The sequence below is a fragment of the Cygnus olor genome, chromosome 2 (assembly GCF_009769625.2).
Source record: "Cygnus olor isolate bCygOlo1 chromosome 2, bCygOlo1.pri.v2, whole genome shotgun sequence".
In the NCBI taxonomy this organism is placed as follows: Eukaryota; Metazoa; Chordata; class Aves; order Anseriformes; family Anatidae; genus Cygnus; species Cygnus olor.
Genome location: NC_049170.1, coordinates 117,838,453 through 117,859,417, shown reverse-complemented (window position 1 = coordinate 117,859,417; position 20,965 = coordinate 117,838,453). Strand labels below are relative to the sequence as shown.

Here is a 20,965-nt window from a genome sequence, read left to right as displayed (position 1 = left end):
AATTTGCTTAGTAGGAAAAATAAAAGCACAAATATTTTTGGAAATTCAAAAATAAAAGGTGTGTACTTTCCTTACTTGGTTTTTACTTGATAGAACTAGTCAGATAATGCTTTTGTTATTCTCCATGAAATTCACAGTTCTAACAGTTCTTTTAACAGTTTAGGAGGTTACAGAGCTACGCCACATAAGTAACATATGACAGGATCTATTCAAGTGGATCATTCAGTGGATAAGAAATTGGCTTGAAGGTCACACCCAGAGAGTGGTGGTCAATGGTTCTACGTCCAAGTGGAGGCTGGTGACAAGTGGTGTACCTCAGGGGTCTGTCCTGGGACCAGTGCTGTTTAATATCTTTATCAACAACATAGACAATGGGATAGAATGCACCCTCATCAAATTTGCAGATGACACCAAGCTGAGTGGTGCAATTGATGCGACAGAAGGAAGGGATGCTATCCAAAGGCAGGCTTGAGAAGTGGGCCCATGTGAACCTAATGAGGTTCAATAAGTCTAAATGCAGGGTGCTGCACCTGGGCTGGGGCAATCCCAGACATGAGCACAGACTGGGTGAAGAACTCAATGAGAGCAGCCCTGCAGAGAAGGACTTGGGGGTTCGGGTGGATGACAAGTTCAACATTAGCCAGCAGTGTGTGTTTGCAGCCCAGAAGGCCAACTGCATCCTGGGCTGCATCAACAGAGGCGTGGCCAGCAGGTCAAGGGAGGTGATTGTCCCCCTCTACTCAGCCCTTGTGAGGCCTGACTTTGAGTACTGGGGGTTAGTACTAGATGATCTTTGAGGTCCCCTCCAACCCAAGCCATTCTACGATTCTATGTGCATGTTTGTGTGTGTTACTCAGTGCACTCTATGGTACCACATCCTTTCATAAAAAGGGCAATGAGTTACTTAGATTCATTTTTATTTAAGAATTTATGGTATTGTTATTTTTTTTCTTGTCTCACTAAAATTTAATACCTGGAAAAAAGATAAAGATAGGACTTCTGCAAATGAATGTATACAAGATTATATAATAATTTAGTTTATTTAATTCCTACCGACATAAAATCAAAGGCTACATGTATTGAAATAAATTTTTTGCTGTTTTGCTTTAGAAGTGAACAATTCGTTTTACGCTTTTAGGAGAAAGAAGTGGAAGGAAAGCAGGGATGACAAAAGGCACAGGCTGACATACATGAATATCCATATAGATGCTCAGGTATGCTGCAACTGTATAATTATGCACCCACACTCACATTTTAATACAGTTAAAGGAAGACAGCTGTCTCCATATGCCTCTGATGGGGCTAACTTACTAAAACTCAGTCAGACTTAAACAAAATACTAATCATCTGAAATTAATTTATTTTTAAGTAGATAGACACCTACGTGAAAGCTGCTGAATTTTAAATAGGAAAGTTAAGCCCTTCAAATATACCCACACAATTTCATTTTCACATTTCGAAGACAAATCTCTTTTGGACTAAAATGTTATCTGATGCTGCCTGGAAAACTGCTTTTAAATACTCTACATCAGAATGTGAGCTACGGTTAATTAATGTAATTCCACTGACTCACATGCAAATTTGCTGATTCACACCAAAGGCCAAATGCTTTCTGACCTGTTCTCAAGCAAAGATTGCACTCATTTGCTTGAGGTGACTACTGCTACAAGACCTGGCAATTCGATGGCCTCATATTCAGGCCACAATGCTGCCTGAAAACACTGCTGTTGATCTTCCTCAATGCACACTAGGTTCGGAAGCTCAACATTGAATTTAGGTGTTTTTTTGTTTGTTTGTTTTGTCAAGTGATAAAGGCTTACACGCACAATCTTCATTCAGTGGCAGTTTGAGAAAAGCAGGTGCTCTCTTCAGAAAGGACACAGTTAGGGTCACTTCCTCCCCAGCATTGCGAAGGACCTGAACCTGGAAGAGAAATACAGACAGGACACCTTGAAATAAATGCATGACCAAAATATAGCTGCAAATGTAAACAATGCCACACAGCTTTCACATACCAGAGCATAACTGCTTTTCAATGTATTGTGATAACATCTTTAAGAAGAAAGTAAAGTTTAAAGCTTTTTACATGCATGTTTGCTGTGCTCCTAGTCACACAAACAGGTAATGCTGGTAGCACAATTAGCCTCCTTAAATAGCACTGGCTGGTACTACAGGTTGCTCCCTGACACTGTTCAGCTGTGCACCTCCCTCTTCCAGACCTGGCATCATCCACACTACCCTGCATGTATAAAATTTGTTTGTTTTTGTTTTGCTGGGCTTGTCTCATAAATCTCCAACCAAAACAATAGCTGTAGTTTCCACAGCTGTGCCATAATCCTATGAATAAATCTTTCCTACAGCCAGAGTTAAATTTAGTCAAACTGCGCCGGCATGGATGAGAGATCTAATCTTCCTTAGAAATGCAGTGGAAAAATACCTATTTAAAACCTTAAGTCTTAGAAAAGCACAAGGTTATGTTTTACCATAGGTCAGCCTAGATTTTGGAAGTAGGAAGACAAGTAAATCACCTATCCAACTGTGAATGCTCTCAGCCTTCTTGTATCTCTTTCACAATTGCTTCTACGGCTCTTGTTCATGTCTTTAGCTTTTCTGTGGTGTGGCTGATGCCACCACAAGCCACACAGCACAGAAGGGACCTCCATGCACCTCACAAAGGAGGCACATGAGCACCTAAGCAAAATGTTATACTTAACAGTGGAGAAATAACATTACAATCATGTTATATCATGAAAGCCAAGAAATATACATAACTCTGTGTATCAGAGAACGAGCATTTCCTGTTGTTCTGCCTCCGTAGCCTGCTAATTTGGGTCAATTTAAGTTGGGCTTATAAAAACTGAAGTTTGAACCATTCCTCTGTCTCGATGACTGAACTTCCTTTGCAAAGAGCCAGCTTGCTGGGAGCAGTGGTGGAGAGCTGCTACAGTGATATATTAGACAAAACCTTTTAATGTGACGTATTGCCCCCCTTCTGCTACGATTTCATTGTATCTGAATAACTCACAAGTTATGCCTATCGACAACCTATCCTACACGTTTAATTACACGCATGTATAATACTATATACAGGTATGCTTTCATGTGGAATCACTGCATTATATTTAGCTAATTTAAAGCAATTCTTCAAGAAAAAAAAGTCAACTTCCCATTTAAACACAACGCTTCCTGTTCTACATTGGATGCCACAGAGGAGTAACGATATGATGACACAATACTTGATTTAGTACCTGAAATCTACTCTGAAGTTTTAGGCTGTTTATTGATTAATATAGCACAGTGATTGTCAAGGCATACTTTGCAAGGTAGTATGTATGTGTGCTAATAACCAGACACACATATACACATAATAAAAGTCATCAGCTAACTCAAATCTCACCCCAAAACTTCAGCTGTAACATGAACAACTTTGATGAGCACTTCCTATTTCTGGTGTGTTTTATACCTCAGCACTCATAAGTAACACTTATTTTATAGAAAGATGACAACGTCTGTGGAGTAGTATAGATCAAGACTCTGAAATCCTGAATTCCATCAGAGACCATAGTGCATCCTCAGGTTTCATAGAAAACACATCCTTCTCTCTAATGAAGCAGTCACACAGTTCTGAATAGTCATAGCCAAAGCAGACACTTACAGGCATGTATTCTGTATTCAAATGAGAGATGTGGATAGACAAAGTGTGGGAAAAATACAGCTACTGTCTGCCTTTTTAAAAATGTTTTTACTCAGAAACAGGGAAGAAGGGAAGAAGTTACAGCATTACCAACTCTAATTTATAGTCACCTTTTAAGATACCTACAAATAAGTGGATACCATCTATGAAAGAAGCTGAGACACTAAACTCTGACCCTCAAGCTTTTTTCTTCCAACAAGCCACAAGTCTACATGATTTCATTTGATAATATATTGCTCTATGAATGCTAGAAGTTGTCCTAAGTAGTCTAATGTGACCTTTTTCTCTAACCTCTCACTCTTTCTCTCTTTCTCTCTCGAATTTCTTTTTCCCATAGGATGAAGAATTTAAGCTGGTACACAATCTAGTTGAAATCAGCAATACTTACTTCATTTAAGCATATTTTGGAGTGTATAAAGCATATAATCCAGAAAGTAAACTGGATTTGACATGTAAAATAAAGACTAAAGAGATACAAAATATTGGAAAAAAAAAAAGTTAATTATTACAACAGAGGAGACATGGGCTATCAGTCCCATTTCACTTACTTCCTAGTCATTATCAAAGCCATTTTAGGAAATAAGGTTAGTTGAAGAAAATTAGTTTTTTAATGAAATTGTCTTTTTGTAGCTTTCAGTTGAAAGCCTTACTGTTATTTTACATTTTTGTCTTTATTTTACATAAGAAATGAACAATTGCTGAACTGTTTTAAATCAAGTATGCCTTACACGATTGATCTACTTGGTGTCCTCATTCAGCTTGTACTTTGCCATGCTCCTCCATTCAAAAAGAGAATGAGATATGATAGGAAATCTATTCTTACTGAGGAAAGTTTTCAGCTGAATATCAGAACAGCTCATGTTCAGAAAAGGAAAATCAGTAACTTTTATAAAAAAGCTAACAACCAAAAGTAATTTAACTAGTTGTTATGGAGAGTTATGTCTCTGGGGATAATAAAAAAAATGTTGAAAATGGGAGTCAAACAGTTTGTCTGAAAGATACAATACAGTATAGATTTCTAAAGTTTTACAAAGATGAGTGGAATTCCAACAACAGTCAGAGATACTGACATATTAATTCTTTCTTCTGTTTCCATCATTGCCTGCCATTGAATTAGCTAAACGCTTTATAGAGCTATTTTGGTAAAATAAGAACTGGATAAATGTAAATGTAGTGGTTGTTCAGACTTGGGAGACGTACATGAATAAAAAATACATTTATTTGCACAAGTATATACATGTGGATCTGCACTGGTAGAATATTCTGATAACAAAGCTACCACTGAAGTAATTTCATTAATATACTGAATGAATCAGTTGTCAATCATGACAATTTTCAGATAAAGAAATGGAAATATCTGCTGAGCCATCCTTCTCCCCTCTTAGAAGAAAGCCCCCTCACATTTATTGTATATACATTGTCAATACCTTATCAATAGAGCACTATCACTGACAATGTATGTATTCGTAATTTATAGCAGTGATAATTCAAGAAATATTTCAAGATTGTTTTCAAACAATATTATCAAAATCCTTCATAAAATTATACAAAAACCTTTTCAGTTACAGCATATTTTCTGATGGAAAAGGAAACCTTTAAGCTAGGTTGATCAGAATAACTAGCCTTGGCTTTTTCTCCTACACCATCACACATTGCATGCGTTATAAAAATGACTGAAGACTTACTACAAAGGTGTAATTTGACTCAACTGCTAAGAAGAGAAAAAGAAACATTTTTTTTTTTTTTGAAAAGTGATTTTGAAGAAAGATGTTCTTTAAAAAAAAAAAAAAAGCAGTAATTTCCTAAGGTTTTTATATATATACTTATACATAGTGGGGTCCCTCAAGGCTCCATTTTAGGGCCAGTCCTCTTCAATGTCTTTATAAATGATTTGGATGTAGGACTAGAAGGTGTTTTGAGCAAATTTGCCGACGACACCAAACTTGGAGGAGTTGTGGACTTGGATGAGGGTGGAAAGGCCTTGCAGAGAGGTGTGGACAGATTGGGGAGCTGGGCAATCACCAACCACATGAAGTTTAACAAAAGCAAGTGCCAGGCCCTGCACCTGGGACAGGGCAACCCTGGCTATACGTACAGACTGGGCGATGAGACACTGGGGAGCAGCCCCACACAGAGGGATCTGGGGGTTGTGGTTGACAGCAAGTTGAATATGAGCCAGCAGTGTGCCCTGGCAGCCAGGAAGGCCAACCGTATCCTGGGATGCATCAAGCACGGCAGTGCTAGTCGGTCGAGGGAGGTGATTGTCCCGCTCTACTCTGTGCTGGTCTGGCCTCACCTCGAGTACTGTGTGCAGTTCTGGGCACCACAGTACAAGAAGGACATTAAACTGTTGGAGAGTGTCCAGAGGAAGGCAACAAAGATGGTGAAGGGCCTAGAGGGGAAGACATATGAGGAGCGGCTGAGGTCACTGGGCTTGTTCAGCCTGGAGAAGAGGAGGCTGAGGGGAGACCTCATCGCGGTCTACGACTTCCTCACGAAGGGGAGTGGAGAGGCAGGTGACCTATTCACTGTAAACATCAGTGATAGGACCTGCGGGAATGGTGTTAAACTGAGGCAGGGGAAGTTTAGGCTGGACATCAGGAAGAGGTTCTTCACCGAGAGGGTGGTCGCACACTGGAACAGGCTCCCCAGTGAAGTAGTCACTGCACCAACCCTGTCTGAATTTAAAAAGCGATTGGACTGTGCACTTAGTCACACGGTCTAAACTTTGGGCAGACCTGTGCGGTGCCAAAAGTTGGACTAGATGATCCTTATGGGTCCCTTCCAACTTGGGATATTCTATGATTCTATATATATATGTATACATGCATACATATATATACACATAAGTATATATATATGTGTATATATGTATACATATGTATATGTATGATACATGAGATAAATTCATAGTGGTAAATCCATGGAATAATTTCCTCCCAAAATCTGAACTCAGTTGTAGACCTAACATTTTGAAAGTCTAACAAGATTACATCTAACCCTCCCCTCCTCGAAAATCCATTTAGCATTGCTGTTACTACTTGATTTAGTTTTATTTTTTATTTCATTTGGTGAGCAATACTAGCTATTGATTTGTTGGATTAATGCTCACTGTCTAGTGAAGTTATTCCTGTAACAGGAAGAAGCTGTGATGCTGAAAAGTCCTAGCATCTCCTCATGAATATCATGGCTATATATTTAATTTCTGCCACTGCAGAAATGCATAATATATGACACATATAGATATGTATGTATGTATATATGTAATGTAGAATGTTGTGATGTGAAAAGTACTATACAAACATAAATATTAAATACTATCATTTCACTATGCAAAGAATAAGCTTACTACTAGTGTGATAATTAATTTACCTTTGCCACACATAGCCATATCTAAGGTTGGTATTTTCATGAGTGAAGTGAGACAGGTAAAAATAACAGTTGTGCTTTTCTAAAGCAGCAGCTGTGCAAAATAGTGAAATTAGAAAAGCCAGTCTTTCTGGAGTGACAGTGTCTATATTTCTACAAAATTACTGTAATGACTGCAAGAGGGCCATTTGAAGAGGTGAATTTTATGGTGGTGTGTGATACTGCTGAATAAATATTTCCATAATAATAACACTAGTTTGAATTTTCAATAATACCTGCAATGATATTGCCTTTTAATTTTATAAAACCTTTTAAAGTCTCAGTTCAAGAAAACATTTGAGCATATGCTGAAGTCTCTCTCAATATATTCATGAAAGCACTGATGCGTGAAATCCCTCTGACTTCAGTAAGTATTTTTTCCTGAATGGGGCTGTAAATTCACTCTTAAATTAGAAATGAAATTTATCCACAAATGAAGTAGAAAGGACTTAAACAGAAGATGTATATTATCTAAGATTTGTGGTCTCCTGAGCTGGAGCAGATTCCACTCATCAGTATGCTTGAAAGAAGAATTCAGTTCTTTAATGAATACCTTGAATTATAAACATCTGGGAAAAAAAAAAAAAAGAGAAAAAAAAGAGAGAGATACTGTGCATAGTCTGCACAATGCACTAATATCATCAAGTCTATCAGCAAATACTACAATATATATTCTGGTACAATGACACAAAGGTCTGAGGCCAGAATGCTCAATTTATGCACACAGCTGAATTGTGTTTATTCAAAAAAACAATAGCTTCTTTCAGTAAAATACAATGTCGTTAATATAGAATATACACATTAAAAACACATCACGATATGGGGAGTTTTAAATTCCTATGATCGGATAACAATCAGAATATTTTCCTACAAAGAATGTTAATCAATTAATGCGACAGTTAAACCTATCAAAGTTTTTCTTCAGAAAATTTCTGTTATTGATGTACAGAGCCAACTAGAACACATTTTTTATGACAACAGTTCCAACTCAGGCTGTACCACTCAAAGTACACTTCAGGTCATAGCTTGACATTACCAGAGTTGTTGATTTTGTATTTTACTGCCTGGTTGTACAACTTGTACTAAATGTTTAGATACAAAACCAAATATTTCCACACTAGAACAGGGAGGCTCCTCAAACAAAGCAAAAAGAAATGCAGGGCAGAATGGTGCATGTGCTGATACTCTACCTAAGCCTACCACTAAGTAATTATTCTGAAAAGTGGCAAATAGAGGTTTAGAGTTTCTCAGGATGACACAAGAATTGAACCAAGGTAGCACTTACACAGTGAATGCTCCAGCTACAAAGAAACTATATAAAAGATCATTTCAGAGCAATATACACAGAGATTCAGGGTTTGATGCTTTTCGACAAGTCCCATCAGACTTTCCACTTAAAAGTAAAATTATTCTTGATTCCAAGTGACAGCACTCATTTGAGCTAGACCATCACGTGGTTTCTCAGTTGGACAATATCATACCAGTCTTATTGTAACTGTCTTCTGGCTTCATTCATTGTTCTTCGCCCTACCTGTTTTCACTAGCTCATGGGCTTTGGACATAAAAGTTCCATAACATGCAACCTCAAGACTCATGTATAAAGCATTAGTAGAAAACTAAGTGACCTTCCTTTAAAAACAGATAATCATGTTTAAAGCCTACATGCAAAGTAGGTCATTTGCATTAGTTGACAGTAAGAGACATCTACAAAGTTTTGTTCATAGAAAATGACTAAAATAATCAGATGTAAGCAACATCAACAAGTGTACAGAGGATGAAGGAGAAAGATAAATTTCAGAAATAATTTATTGAAAAGATAATTAACTTCCAGGAAAACCAAAATTAGATCAGATAAGAGAGGACCAAATATAGTCCACAGAGGACACCAGCTCCTATCAGCTCTTCCTTCAATGCAGGGCCAAGATAAAAAAGAGAATTATATCACTTCACTGATATTTACAGTCAAGGTGGAAGAAAAGATCTGTTTTTAAACATGTACATCTAACATTTGTTGAATGGAGTACTTACAAGGTTGTCTAAAAGTTCCAATAACAGTATTTGGTAATTCTATAAATATTATTATGCTCCATAATCAGCACTGAAGTGTTTAGTAATAGCAATAGACTGCAATTCAGAATAGTAATAGACTGCAATTATTGCTTAGTTAGATGTTTATCTTTTCAAAAGCGAGGAGTGCCTCAGCAAAAGATAACCATTAACACCTAAGGAAGAAAAAATAAATAAATCACGGTTTACAAAAAAGTAAAAGTCTGCCAGAAAAAAATGCTCTGATGGCATTTTCCTGTTCTTCTTTCATTAAACTTAGCATTGTTAATAAACATAATCCAGAAAAAAATATAGCTAGAAGTGCTTAATTAGCATTCTTAGGTCATGTACTTTAATTTGGAATTCTGTTCTACTATAGACTGCACATACTGATCATCACAGTTTATATTATATCAAATCATTAGCAGACCATTAGTTCAATGCAGAAACTACAGAAAGGGAGGAATTAGAACTTGCTAAAATTGTAAGTGTTTGAAAACTGGTAATGCCAGTGACAGGCCCCTGAACATTCCATATCATACTCTGAAAAATGAAAAATATGATTTCCCTTTATAAATTCTAACCCTACGACATTGTTTACAGTGATCTATCAGTGACCTGGACTTATGGACTTCAGTAGAGCAAACATTGACCTCGTCAGGAATCTACTTGGAAGAATCCATTGGTTAGGGCCCTAAAAGAAAGGGGGGGTCCAGGACAGCTAGTCAATATTCAAGCATCACTTCCTCCAAGCACCCCTGTGAGTAAGACAGCAAGCAAAGGGGGCAGGACACCTGCACAGATGAGCAGGGAGCTCCCGGTGAAGCTCAGACAGAAGAAGGAAGTTTACAGCACGTGGAAAAAGGGACAGGCCACTTGGAAAGAATATAGGGACACTGTCAGGGTATGCAGGGATGTGACAAGGAAGGCCAAGGCCCATTTGGAATTAGATCTTGCAAGGGATGTCAAGGACAACAAGAAGGGCTTCTTCAAATACATCAGTAGAAAAAGGAAGACTGGGGAAAATGGGGCAGGTGCCCTGGTGACAAAGGATACAGAGAAGGCAGAGTTGCTGAATACCTTTTTTGCTTCATTCTTTACTGCTAGAATCAGTCCTCAGGAATCTCAGACCCTGGAGACAAGAGGGGAAGTCCAGAGAAAGGAAGACTTTCCCTTGGTCGAAGAGGATCAGGTCAGAGATCATCTAAGAAAACTTGACATCCACAAATCTATGGGCCCCAATGGATTGCACCCATGGGGGCTGAGGGAGCTGGCCGATGTTATTGCTAGGCTACTCTCCATCATCTTTGAAATGTCTTGGAGAACGGGAGAGGTGCCTGAGGACTGGAAGAGTGCCAATATCATGCCAGTCTTCAAAAAGGGCAACACGTTTGCTGACAACACGAAGCTCAGAGTGGCTGATACCCCAGAGGGCTGTGCTGCCATTCACAGGGTCATTGACAGGCTGGAGGGTTGGGCCAAGAGGAACCTCATGAAGTTCAGCAAGGGCAAGTGAAGGGTCCTGCACCTAGAAAGGAATGACCCCGAGCACCAGCACAGGCTGGGAGCTGACCTGCTAGAGAAAAGCTCTGCAGAGAGTAATCTGGGAGTCCTGGTGGACAACAGTCTGACCATGAGCCAGCAAGGTGCCTGTGTGGCCAAGAAAGCCAACAGTATCACAGGGTACATTTGGAAGAGTGTTGCCAGTAGGTCAAGGGAGGCGATCCTGCACCTCTACTCAGCCCTGGTGAGGCCACACCTGGAATATTGTGTCCAGTTCTGGGCTCCCCAGTACAAGAGGGACACTGCTGGAGTGAGTTCAGAGGAGGGCTACCAAGATGATTAGAGGACTGGAGTACCTGTCATATGAGGACAGGCTGAGAGAACTGGGCCTGTTTAGCCTGGAGAAGAGAAGGTTGAGGGGAGACCTCATCAGTGTATACAAATATCTGAGGAGAGGGTGTCGAGAGGATGGAGTTGGTTTCTTTTCATTTGGGCACAGCGACAGGATGAGAGGCAATACGCACAGACTGAAGCACAGGAGGTTCCGGCTGAATATGAGAGGGCATTTCTTTACTGTGAGGGTGACAGAGTGTTGGAACAGGTTGTCCAGAGAGGTTGTGGAGTCTCCTTCTCTGGAGATATTCAAAACCTGCCTAGATGCCATCCTGTGCAATGTGCTCTAGGTGATCCTGCTCTGCAGGGAGGTTGGACTAGATGATCTTCAGAGGTCCCTTCCAACCTCGGCAATTCTGTGATTCTGTGTGACCAGTACTTCTCACTTCTCTGAATCACCCAGCTGAACATCAGCCTGTTGATTCTCATGTAAAATCTCTTCCATACAATGGGTTTCATTAACATTCCCAAATCTATATTCCATGGACTACTACTCGTCTTGAACTGTGTTCATAGTAGAAAAACGTACACAAGTATGCATTTCTTAGTCATTGAATGATCATTCATTCTAACAAGAAAATGAGTGGAAAATAAAATATCAGTATTTGTTTTATAAAAGGATACTGTAGAGTACAAAGAATACTACTTGTATAGTACAAAGAATAGTATTTTGAGTGAAAGAAACATTACGTTTTAATGTTTCTTGTATCCTATAACATATATTAGAATACATAGAATGTGAATAAAATGCATTTTAATGTTCTGATTAAAGCGTAAGCATTGAATCAACTGAAATTTGACACGTTTCATGTACAGACCTTACCTCAGTGCTTAAATGATGCAGTTACTCATGACAAGAAAATACCTATGCAAACAAACGAACAAAAATTTCAAAGAACTAGAAGACTCACCTAAACTCTTTCTATGTTTCATGAGCTTTTTCAATACACCTGTACGTAGTGAGTGCATGACAGAGCTGAATCACACAAGTGCCTATCCCTGTTTTCACATTGCCTACCCCAGTATGGTTCTCCTTCTCTAGGATTACTCAGCTACACTGAACAATCAGTTATATAGTTTTAAGAACTCGTCTTCTTTAAACTCTCACAACTGTTCCTTTTGTTTGTAAAGTTATTATGTACTCAACTGCTGGGCATCTACTATTCTTCTCTGCTAATTCATAAACACATATTTTTGTAATTATATATTTAATGAGTTTCTAAACGACTGGATAAGAATGAAGCAAACCTCTTAATACTGAAAACGTAGAACAGTTTCTAAACTTCTAAACAGAAACTAAACTTCCATTTATTCTACATTTTAAAAAGAATATGAAATAGGAACTTTAATTCTTTTGAGCAAAAGAAAACATTTTCCCAGTTGTATATTACAACTGTATGAGGCTGATAAAGCCATCACCATGTAGCTAAACTACTCAACCTCACCATCTGTTAAATGTTTTAGGTCAATATGACTAATTCCAGTTCGAACTAGTTCCAGTAATATACATATTTCATCTTCTACAGATATTACATGGTTTAATTATAATAGAATTTATTTGTGTAAACCTCCCATTGGTGTGATAATTCATAAATTTAAAATAAGAATCAGATTTTGTTTGGGATCAATCTCATTGCTACTTTACAAATAAAAAAATTGATCATAGCTTCTTTGGAAGAAACGTGTGATCCTCTTAGTAACCAAAACAAGATTCCTATTGAAATAGGAGAAGCATCTACAGTACTGTTACAACATCTACAGATTTCTACACAGCTTTGCCAACATATATGCAACGTTTACTAAACAAGCATGTTCTTTCTGTATGCTTTTTGTGAAAAGATCATTAGTAATATTCAAAATGCATGCACATTACTAAACTGCATAACATGGCTACTGCTTCTGTTCCTAATGCTTCAAGTCTCCCAGTTAGCCCAGCTATTTGAAATACATTCTTAAATTTTAAATGTTTTCTGAACAGAGATATGTCTAAGATCACTGAAAACATTGCTTGAACGTTTTATCTGACAAAGCAGAGCCTCAGTTCAGGGGCAGAGAGGGATCAGTTCCAGAATAAGGGTGTGCCTACACTAATCACATTGCAAGACTGGGGTCAAACAAACAGCTAGTGGCAAATTTCACATTTACATATTCAATATAAAATTTGCTGTTGGCAAATATGACCTTAACATTTACTTTTCATGAACAGTCACACTAATCAAGCACCAGCACATAAGTGCTCATGAAAAATTAATACAAAATGGTCTTAAAGAGTTTGAAATCAAATTTTAATTCTAAATTTGAATAATATTTATGTGCAAGCCTACTGCTATTTGTTCGACACTAAATGTTAATGACTTCACAATGACATAAAACGTAATTCTTGGACAAATTTGTATTTGAAGTAATGTTTTAGATCAATATATGCAGTTAAGTCTGCTCAACTTCTCAGCAGCTCAAGATTTAATCTCAGAATAAGATATTTCAGTACTTCAGGGAATGAGCTCAATGGCAAAAGAACTAAGTTTTCGTCTGAGAAAACATATAATAAGTCTTTCATAGCATTTAATGCTATGCGGTACAAAAGAATTGTACTGCATCTAGCTGAAGATGAGAAACTGACTTCGTTCTTTGTAAATATATGTAAAAAAAATAAAAAATACAGAACAAAAAAGTCCCCAATTTAGCAAAACACTTAAACTGATACTTTTAGGCATAGGCATAAATATTTTGTTGAATTGGGATTCAACACAGCTATCCTGTAATATGGAATATCCACAAACAATATTGCCTAAACATTTCAGGATCATTTTCAACAGCATCTGTGTTTTACGCCTTGGAAAAACTGACGTTGGGGTACTCACACTGGATATTAACTAACTGGAGGATATCTACATACATTTTGGAAAGAGAAAAAGATTAACATATAATACCAAGGTAGATAAAATAGCCAATTTTTATTTCAGCATAATTATGAAAATGTGCTGCTGAATTAAAGTTCTACCAGGTTATAGAATGAGGTCTTCATAACTTATGAGGTTAAGCATAAATCTGAGATATTTACCCCAAGTGATCAGACTGGATATCTCATTGCAACCCTTATTTTATTTTCCTAATTAGGCAATAACCCCACAAAAATCTTCTCTCGACAGCAATTAATTACCATTTCAGATTTAAAAATCCTGTAAAAAACAGAATGTATAGACAGTTAAATAACATGGATATGTATTCTGAAGCAAAAAAAAAAAAAAAAAGAAGCAACACTGACAACAAAAGAAAAACAAAATGCTTTTTAAAAATTGTTGCATTGCTGCTAGGTGATATATCAGAATTTCACAGATGAATGCACAAACCAGAGGCCCCAAGTTTAGAAAATGTAGGTCTCTCAAACCTTAATTTTGGTTTACAATTTTCTGTGTGCTGTCAGTGGCTACAGAAATTCAGAAAATAGCAAAACAATGCTGATGCTACATAACTCAAAGTTATCTAAGGAACAACTATATAAGAAGATGATTCAAAATAGCACACTTGCATTTAGATAAGACTTTCCTACTGAGATATAAAAATTTGGGCCTTGATAACTTCTTGGATATTAAGAGCTGTAGTTGCAGAGGTTGAAGTAAAGTTTTAAATGTCTTTGTACTGCCAAATTCCAAAGATCCCAAGATTTTAATTAGAAAAAAATACTACTTTGTCTCAAAGATTTGTTTCTGTGGTCATTGTTGTGCATTTGATTCATTTTACCCTAAAACTTCATTTATTGATTGATAGAACAATGCTTTAAATAGCTTGTAAAACCTTGGAATCTTTCAGGGTGAAAGATGTTTAAGCTCAATGTTTCATCTATTAGCTTTCATTAAGGCAAATGTTATCTCTCACTTACACTTTTCTCTGCAATCAGTAATTCAGAAATAATGCATTATGACCTGAAGCGCACAGGGGATTTTTAATGTGTTTTATATTATATCTTTATGTAAATATGACTGTATAAAAGATGCCAAAAAAACCCTTAAGATTACTGAGGTATGATGAAGATCCTGTTAAATATGTCTAATCATTTAATATGTAAATATGTTATATTCAGAATATTATAAGAAGGTATTTCAGTATTTCAGGGAATTCACAGATACCCTCAGAACTTACTACTGCACACCAACGTGCTAAAACATGGGAGTTGTTTTAATGCAAAGTATTCCCTTGAACTTTCCTTTTAATGGGTGAGTATAATTAGAACCTTTGATGTATTCTGAATTGGGACTGGCTTGACAAGGCCACGTGAAGTAGAACAGAGCTACCTACATTCTACATTTACTATATTTACAGATACATGTCATTATCCTGGTAATGCCATTTCAACCTGAGCACTGACTACTTCCCATCTTGTTCAGAAAAGTACAAACAGCATGGTGAGGCAATTACAATCTGACGAAAGGGTAACCGTTGTCAATTTTAATGAAGAATTTCTTCCTTCTGTCACAACATCTGCACCAGAGTTTTTGCTGTGATCTGTGAATCCCTTACTAGCGTAAGCAGCTTTACTAGGCACCATCTTGCAAAACAACTAACGGGAAACTGGCAGTACCAAACTGAACTTGTAGAAAGACACCAATATTATCAAGGCACCACTAAGAAAAAAAAAAAAAAAAAGAAAAAAAAGGATATACCTAGAAAATAGGCCCAGTGCTGACAAACAGACACCAGAACAGCAGTACTACACTGTACCATACTAGTGGTTGAGAAGTGGGCCATCTGGAAACCTCCATGTATCTGGCTGGAACAGTCCAACACTGGATACTAATGAAAAATACACAGAATCCATTCTCCTTTCTTCCTCCTCCTCCACTAAACAAATTGTCAAAAGACAAAGATCCATCGTAGAGAGAAAAAAAAAAGGGGGGGGGGACACCTAAAAATATGCACAGGTGTGAGATAACCCCTGGATATAGAGTTTCTTCCTTGCACCCATCTGATTTTTCTATACCCAGAACAATGACAAATCTGATTAGTTAAATCAGATATAGTAACTGCTGGGAAAATGTCATAACTCTCTATGCCTGCATATGCATATTTGCACTTTTTTGAGCATGCCTTTTATTTGTGAATCTTTCTGACTAGCTAAAATAGTGCATGTGCTCTGTTTTGTCCTATTTAATGTCTTGGGTCCATGACAAGCCGTAAGAAATAAAGAAGGTGACTTTTAAAGGTGAACATTTCTCAAGAGTCTACACCACATGGCTGTTTCTTGTTTAAAGAAAATTCTGTTGTTGCCTTTCATACAATATTTTCTAGTTCATATGCATAAATGAAAAAAAATGTAATAGTGACCTGGGAAGATATTTATGCCTATAAAAGGTTTCTTTTTCTTCCTACACTAAATCATTCTGAACTCACAGAGTGCTTTGTGTATTTTTGTTTCACTTGCCATTTGGTGGCACTCAATCCTCTCTATGCTACTCTTGTATAATCCGACTATATTATTATGAAGTAATTATTCCAAGTTAAAAAAAAAAAAACACAAAAAACAACTAGCAACAACTAGTGGACTGTGTATCATGAAATAACAGCCACTCAGAAACAGATTTAAAATAATTTGGCCTCTAGTGCTCTACAAGCATTTTCTTATTTTTCAATTATTGTACAGCTATTCAATCTCAGACATAAGTACAGACCGGGAGAAGAACTCATTGAGAGCAGCCCTGAAGAGAAGGACTTGGGTGTTATGGTGGATGAAAGGCTTGACGTGAGCCGGCAGTGCATGCTTGCAGCCCAGAAGGCCAACCGCATCCTGGGCTGCATCACCATAGGAGTGGCCAGCAGGGTGAGGGAGGTGACTGTGTCCCTCTGCTCTGCACTCTTGAGGACCCACTTGGAGTGCTGTACCCAGGTCTGGGGACCTCCAGCACAAGAAGGATGTGGATCTCTGAGTCGGTCCAGAGGAGAGCCGTGAAAATGATCAGAGGGCTGGAGCACCCCTCCTATGAAAAAAGGCTGAGAGAGCTGGGTATGTTCTGCCTGGAGAAGAGAAGGTTCCAGGGAGACCTCATTATGGCATTTCAGTATTTAAAGGGAGCTTATAAAAAAGACAAAGAACATTTTTTTTAGGCAGATAATGATAGAATAAGAAGGAATGGTTTTAAACTAAAAGAGGGGAGATTAGAGGTTAGCAGAAAATTCTTCACTCAGAGGGTGATGAGACACTGGAACTTGTTGCCCAGAGAAGTTGTGGATGCCCCACCCCTGGAGGTGTTCAAGGCCAGGTTAAGTAAAGTATCAACGTAAACAAGTAAAGTATCAATGTAAACAAGGTCACAAACCAATCAAGTCTAATGGCGCACACATTAAAACCTCTGCTCAGTTGTCTATTTTCTTTGAAGCACAGGCTTTCAGCCTTAATAGAACTGCATGCCAAAGAAGGAAGCAATGGCAACTGTCTGAAGGGTCTCACACCATAACTGTTGATTCTGTCTTTCAGTCTATCACACTAAATCCCAATGGATTTTCACTTTGAGAACCATAGCTATGTAAAAAGAAAATAACAATACTAATCATATTGACTCAATATTAGTCACGGTGGCATCACAGAATCACAGAATTGAAGGGGTTGGAAGGGACCTGGAAAGATCATCAGGTCCAACCCCCCTGCCAAAGCAGGTTCCTTAGAGCAGGCTGCCCAGGTAGGCATCCAGACGGGCCTTGAATATCTCCAGAGAAGGAGACTCCACAACCTCCCTGTGCAGCCTGTTCCAGTGCTTCGTCACCCTCACCGTGAAGAAGTTCTTTTGCATGTTGGTGTGGAACTTTCTATGCTCTATCTTGTGGCCATTGCCCCTTGTCCTATCCCCACAAACCACTGAGAAGAGGTTGGCCAAATCCCTCTGTCTCCCACACCTCAGGTATTTATACACATTGATGAGATCCCCTCTCAGTCTTCTTTTCTCCAGGCTGAACAGACCCAGGTCTCTCAGTCTTTCTTCATAGGGAAGATGCTCCAGGCCCCGTATCATCTTTGCGGCCCTCTACTGGACTCTTTCCAGGAGATCCCTGTCTTTTTTGTACCAGGGAGCCCAGAACTGGACAGAGTACTCCAGGTAAGGCCTGACCAGGGCAGAGGGGAACATATTCTACCCCATCTATTAAAACTTACTAGAACTGATGAAAAGTTTTAAAAGGTGGAGTCTTGATAAAATGACCAATATAGGGAGAGCTATCTTGAGAAAAAGATATAAGTTGGGAAGACATGCAGCACAAATTGGTGTTTTTAAAAAGTCTAACATCAAAGTGCTTAAATAAGTTCGAGTCTTTTCTGAGTATGACATGAGAAATACTTATTTGAACACTGAAAGCATAGCTAAACACACGTAAGAATGAAACTCCAGGATGTATTTTAATACAAGAAATTTCTACTACACAGGAAAAACAAAACAAACAAACAAACAAAAAAAACACCCTCTAAAACCAACCAACCTAAAAAAAAGACAGAAAACTATTTCAACCTGCTAGGTTCTATTCTACCTGATGTACATTCATTTCAAAGCAATGCTGAAATACATGTCAGATTATTAGCTCCAAATTTCACAAACAATAAAGACATTATAAATACAGTATTACAAACGTTTTCATTAATTATACCAGGGTAGTTAAAGCGATGTTATCATTTTTCTTGTAATCCATGAGTCTCACGTAGAAAACAACAGCTATATGGAATAAGTAATAACTTGGCCTCTTCTTATGAAGAAAACTATTGGATTTAACAAAAAGTTCAAATTGAAGAATAATTTTTTTTTTCCCCTCTCAGAAGTGCTGACTACACAGCTTCAATATTTAAAGCCCTCATCCAATCTACAGAGGAAAGAATTAAATGGCTGTGCTATGAGTTTTACAGTACAGGATCTCTGCCACATAATATGAGAAGGAGTTAATGTGTATGTGCAGGCTGCTGTTATCACTATCACCAAACAGCGCAATATTAATAGAAAACATTTTCTAAACATCCTTTTCTCTAACAGATTCTGAAGTACTTCATATGATTCAGTGAACTAAACCTGATAATAGTATAGGTCTCTGTTTCACAGTTAAAGATAACATAAAAACTTCATTTACCAAAAGATATATTCGTAAAAATCAAGACAGAGTGATATTTCAGATCATTTGGTTTCATGTCCTGCCTTATAAATACAATATGCTCATTCTTCTTTAAAAAAACATTACAAAAAATGTTACTGAAACTATTAATAATGGATTAAAAAAAAGCTTGGATGAAAACACATTTAAAAGAAAAAATCAGAGTAAGAGCTTTGTCAGTTGCACGATTGCAATTAAGCAACTGTTTTTATGCCATCACCTTCATATAATCTTCAATATATATCACTGATATCACTCACAGGTACAGTTACAGCCCTGTTACAAATATAGGGAAAAGGAGGAAGCCAAAGCTACAATGCAATGCATGTGGACATCCCATTTCAGGTCATTTTGCTAGAAAAGTTGCACTAGATCCAACACAAGCTTCTTGACAGTATGCAACTGAGTTGACACACACACTTCTACTCCAAGCTACTAAGTGGTAGCTTGAAGGAAGTAGCTCACAGAAGGTCTCATTCTCACATAACACTTCTTCATTGTCAGTGATGTAGCGGCTAGCCCTAGAACCACCAAAAAAATCCACGTGTTGCAAGAACAGCATTATACTGCTGATTGCCTATCTATATGTTTGAACATTAAGTGGAGGTAAGGTCTACAGATGAATTAGTCTCCAGGCTACAGATGTATTAGTTTCTAGCCTTATGAATTACCATATTAATTGTGAGCCCTTAAAAGACTAGGTGTGTGGATTGACACCTTATGCACTATAGGACCAAATTCATCAGACAGAAGCCTAAACTTATATGACTGTCTATGCATACTATTCCTAATATCAGCTTTCAAACAGTCTTGTAAAATGTTAAGGAGAGTCAAAAAAAAAGTCAAAGAAATAATGAATATATCTAGAATAGAAAAAGCACAAATTCATGTAAATTAAAGGATGTAACAGACTCTCCCTACTTCCAAATCCAACCTGAGACTATACTTTTGGAGAGAAACTGCCAATATGATATTGGGAGATATTTTTAAAGAAAATTATAAATCCCCCTCCTCCCCAACCTCTCCCTGTGCCAATATTTCACTACAGACAGCATGTATTTATTTCACCAAAGGACAGCTGTTGGAGTGAAGCAACGTTATGTTGTACTCAGATGGGATTCTTTAAAATCCAAGCTGAATAACAAGCTGACATTCTGTCTTTGATAGAAACTCATAGTATCTTTTCATGGTAATGAATAATATCTTCACCTTCTACAAACAGAAAAATAAACTCAAAATTAAGTGACTCACCTAAAGCTAAGAAAATTCAGAAAGGAACTGAGCAGATACTTCTAGTAAGGTATACTGGAAATGAATAAACCTACATATCCAGCCTTATAAGTGTATTATCTATATATCGATTTGTCATACTCAGGCTTCAGGTTATAGTATACTTGCGGAATAAGATGACCTGTGCATCACTGAATGCTACATCACCAGATTGAATAACTAATGGCAGACAACAAAGGACAACAAGAGCGCCCACAACTGTTAAGCCAACTAAATTTACCGTATAACGAGGAAAGATTCTCCCTGCTATGAAAGAAAGCCTTAATCTGATAAAACTACTTAATTTTGAAATTCAAATGGAAAAATAATCTTATTTGTGTAGTGTAATAAAAACAGCATGGTGAAATACTAGAGCCGATTGTCACTGGTGTAATATCATAAGCTGCACTGATTATGATGCAGATTTTTTCATTACAGAGTTATGAAGTTAGGACATTTGCTTAAAATGTTTCTGTAAACAGCAAGAAGTGTTGGATCTAGAAAAGAACAAGAATAAACATTAACAAGATTCGA

The 20,965-nt window shown here is 37.5% G+C and overlaps 1 protein-coding gene across 6 annotated transcripts in view; it reads right to left on the bottom strand.

The window, feature by feature from the left end:
- Nucleotides 1-20,965, bottom strand: part of SNTG1 (syntrophin gamma 1) — a 363,432-nt gene that overhangs the window by 112,130 nt on the left and 230,337 nt on the right. For 4 of the 6 annotated variants that reach the window (XM_040550360.1, XM_040550362.1, XM_040550363.1 and 1 more), the window contains one exon: nt 1,821-1,923. In XM_040550360.1, coding sequence (XP_040406294.1) covers nt 1,821-1,923 — 103 coding nt within the window. The remainder of the gene's footprint in view (nt 1-1,820; nt 1,924-20,965) is intronic. The other 2 variants (XM_040550361.1, XM_040550365.1) reach the window with 1 other exon arrangement.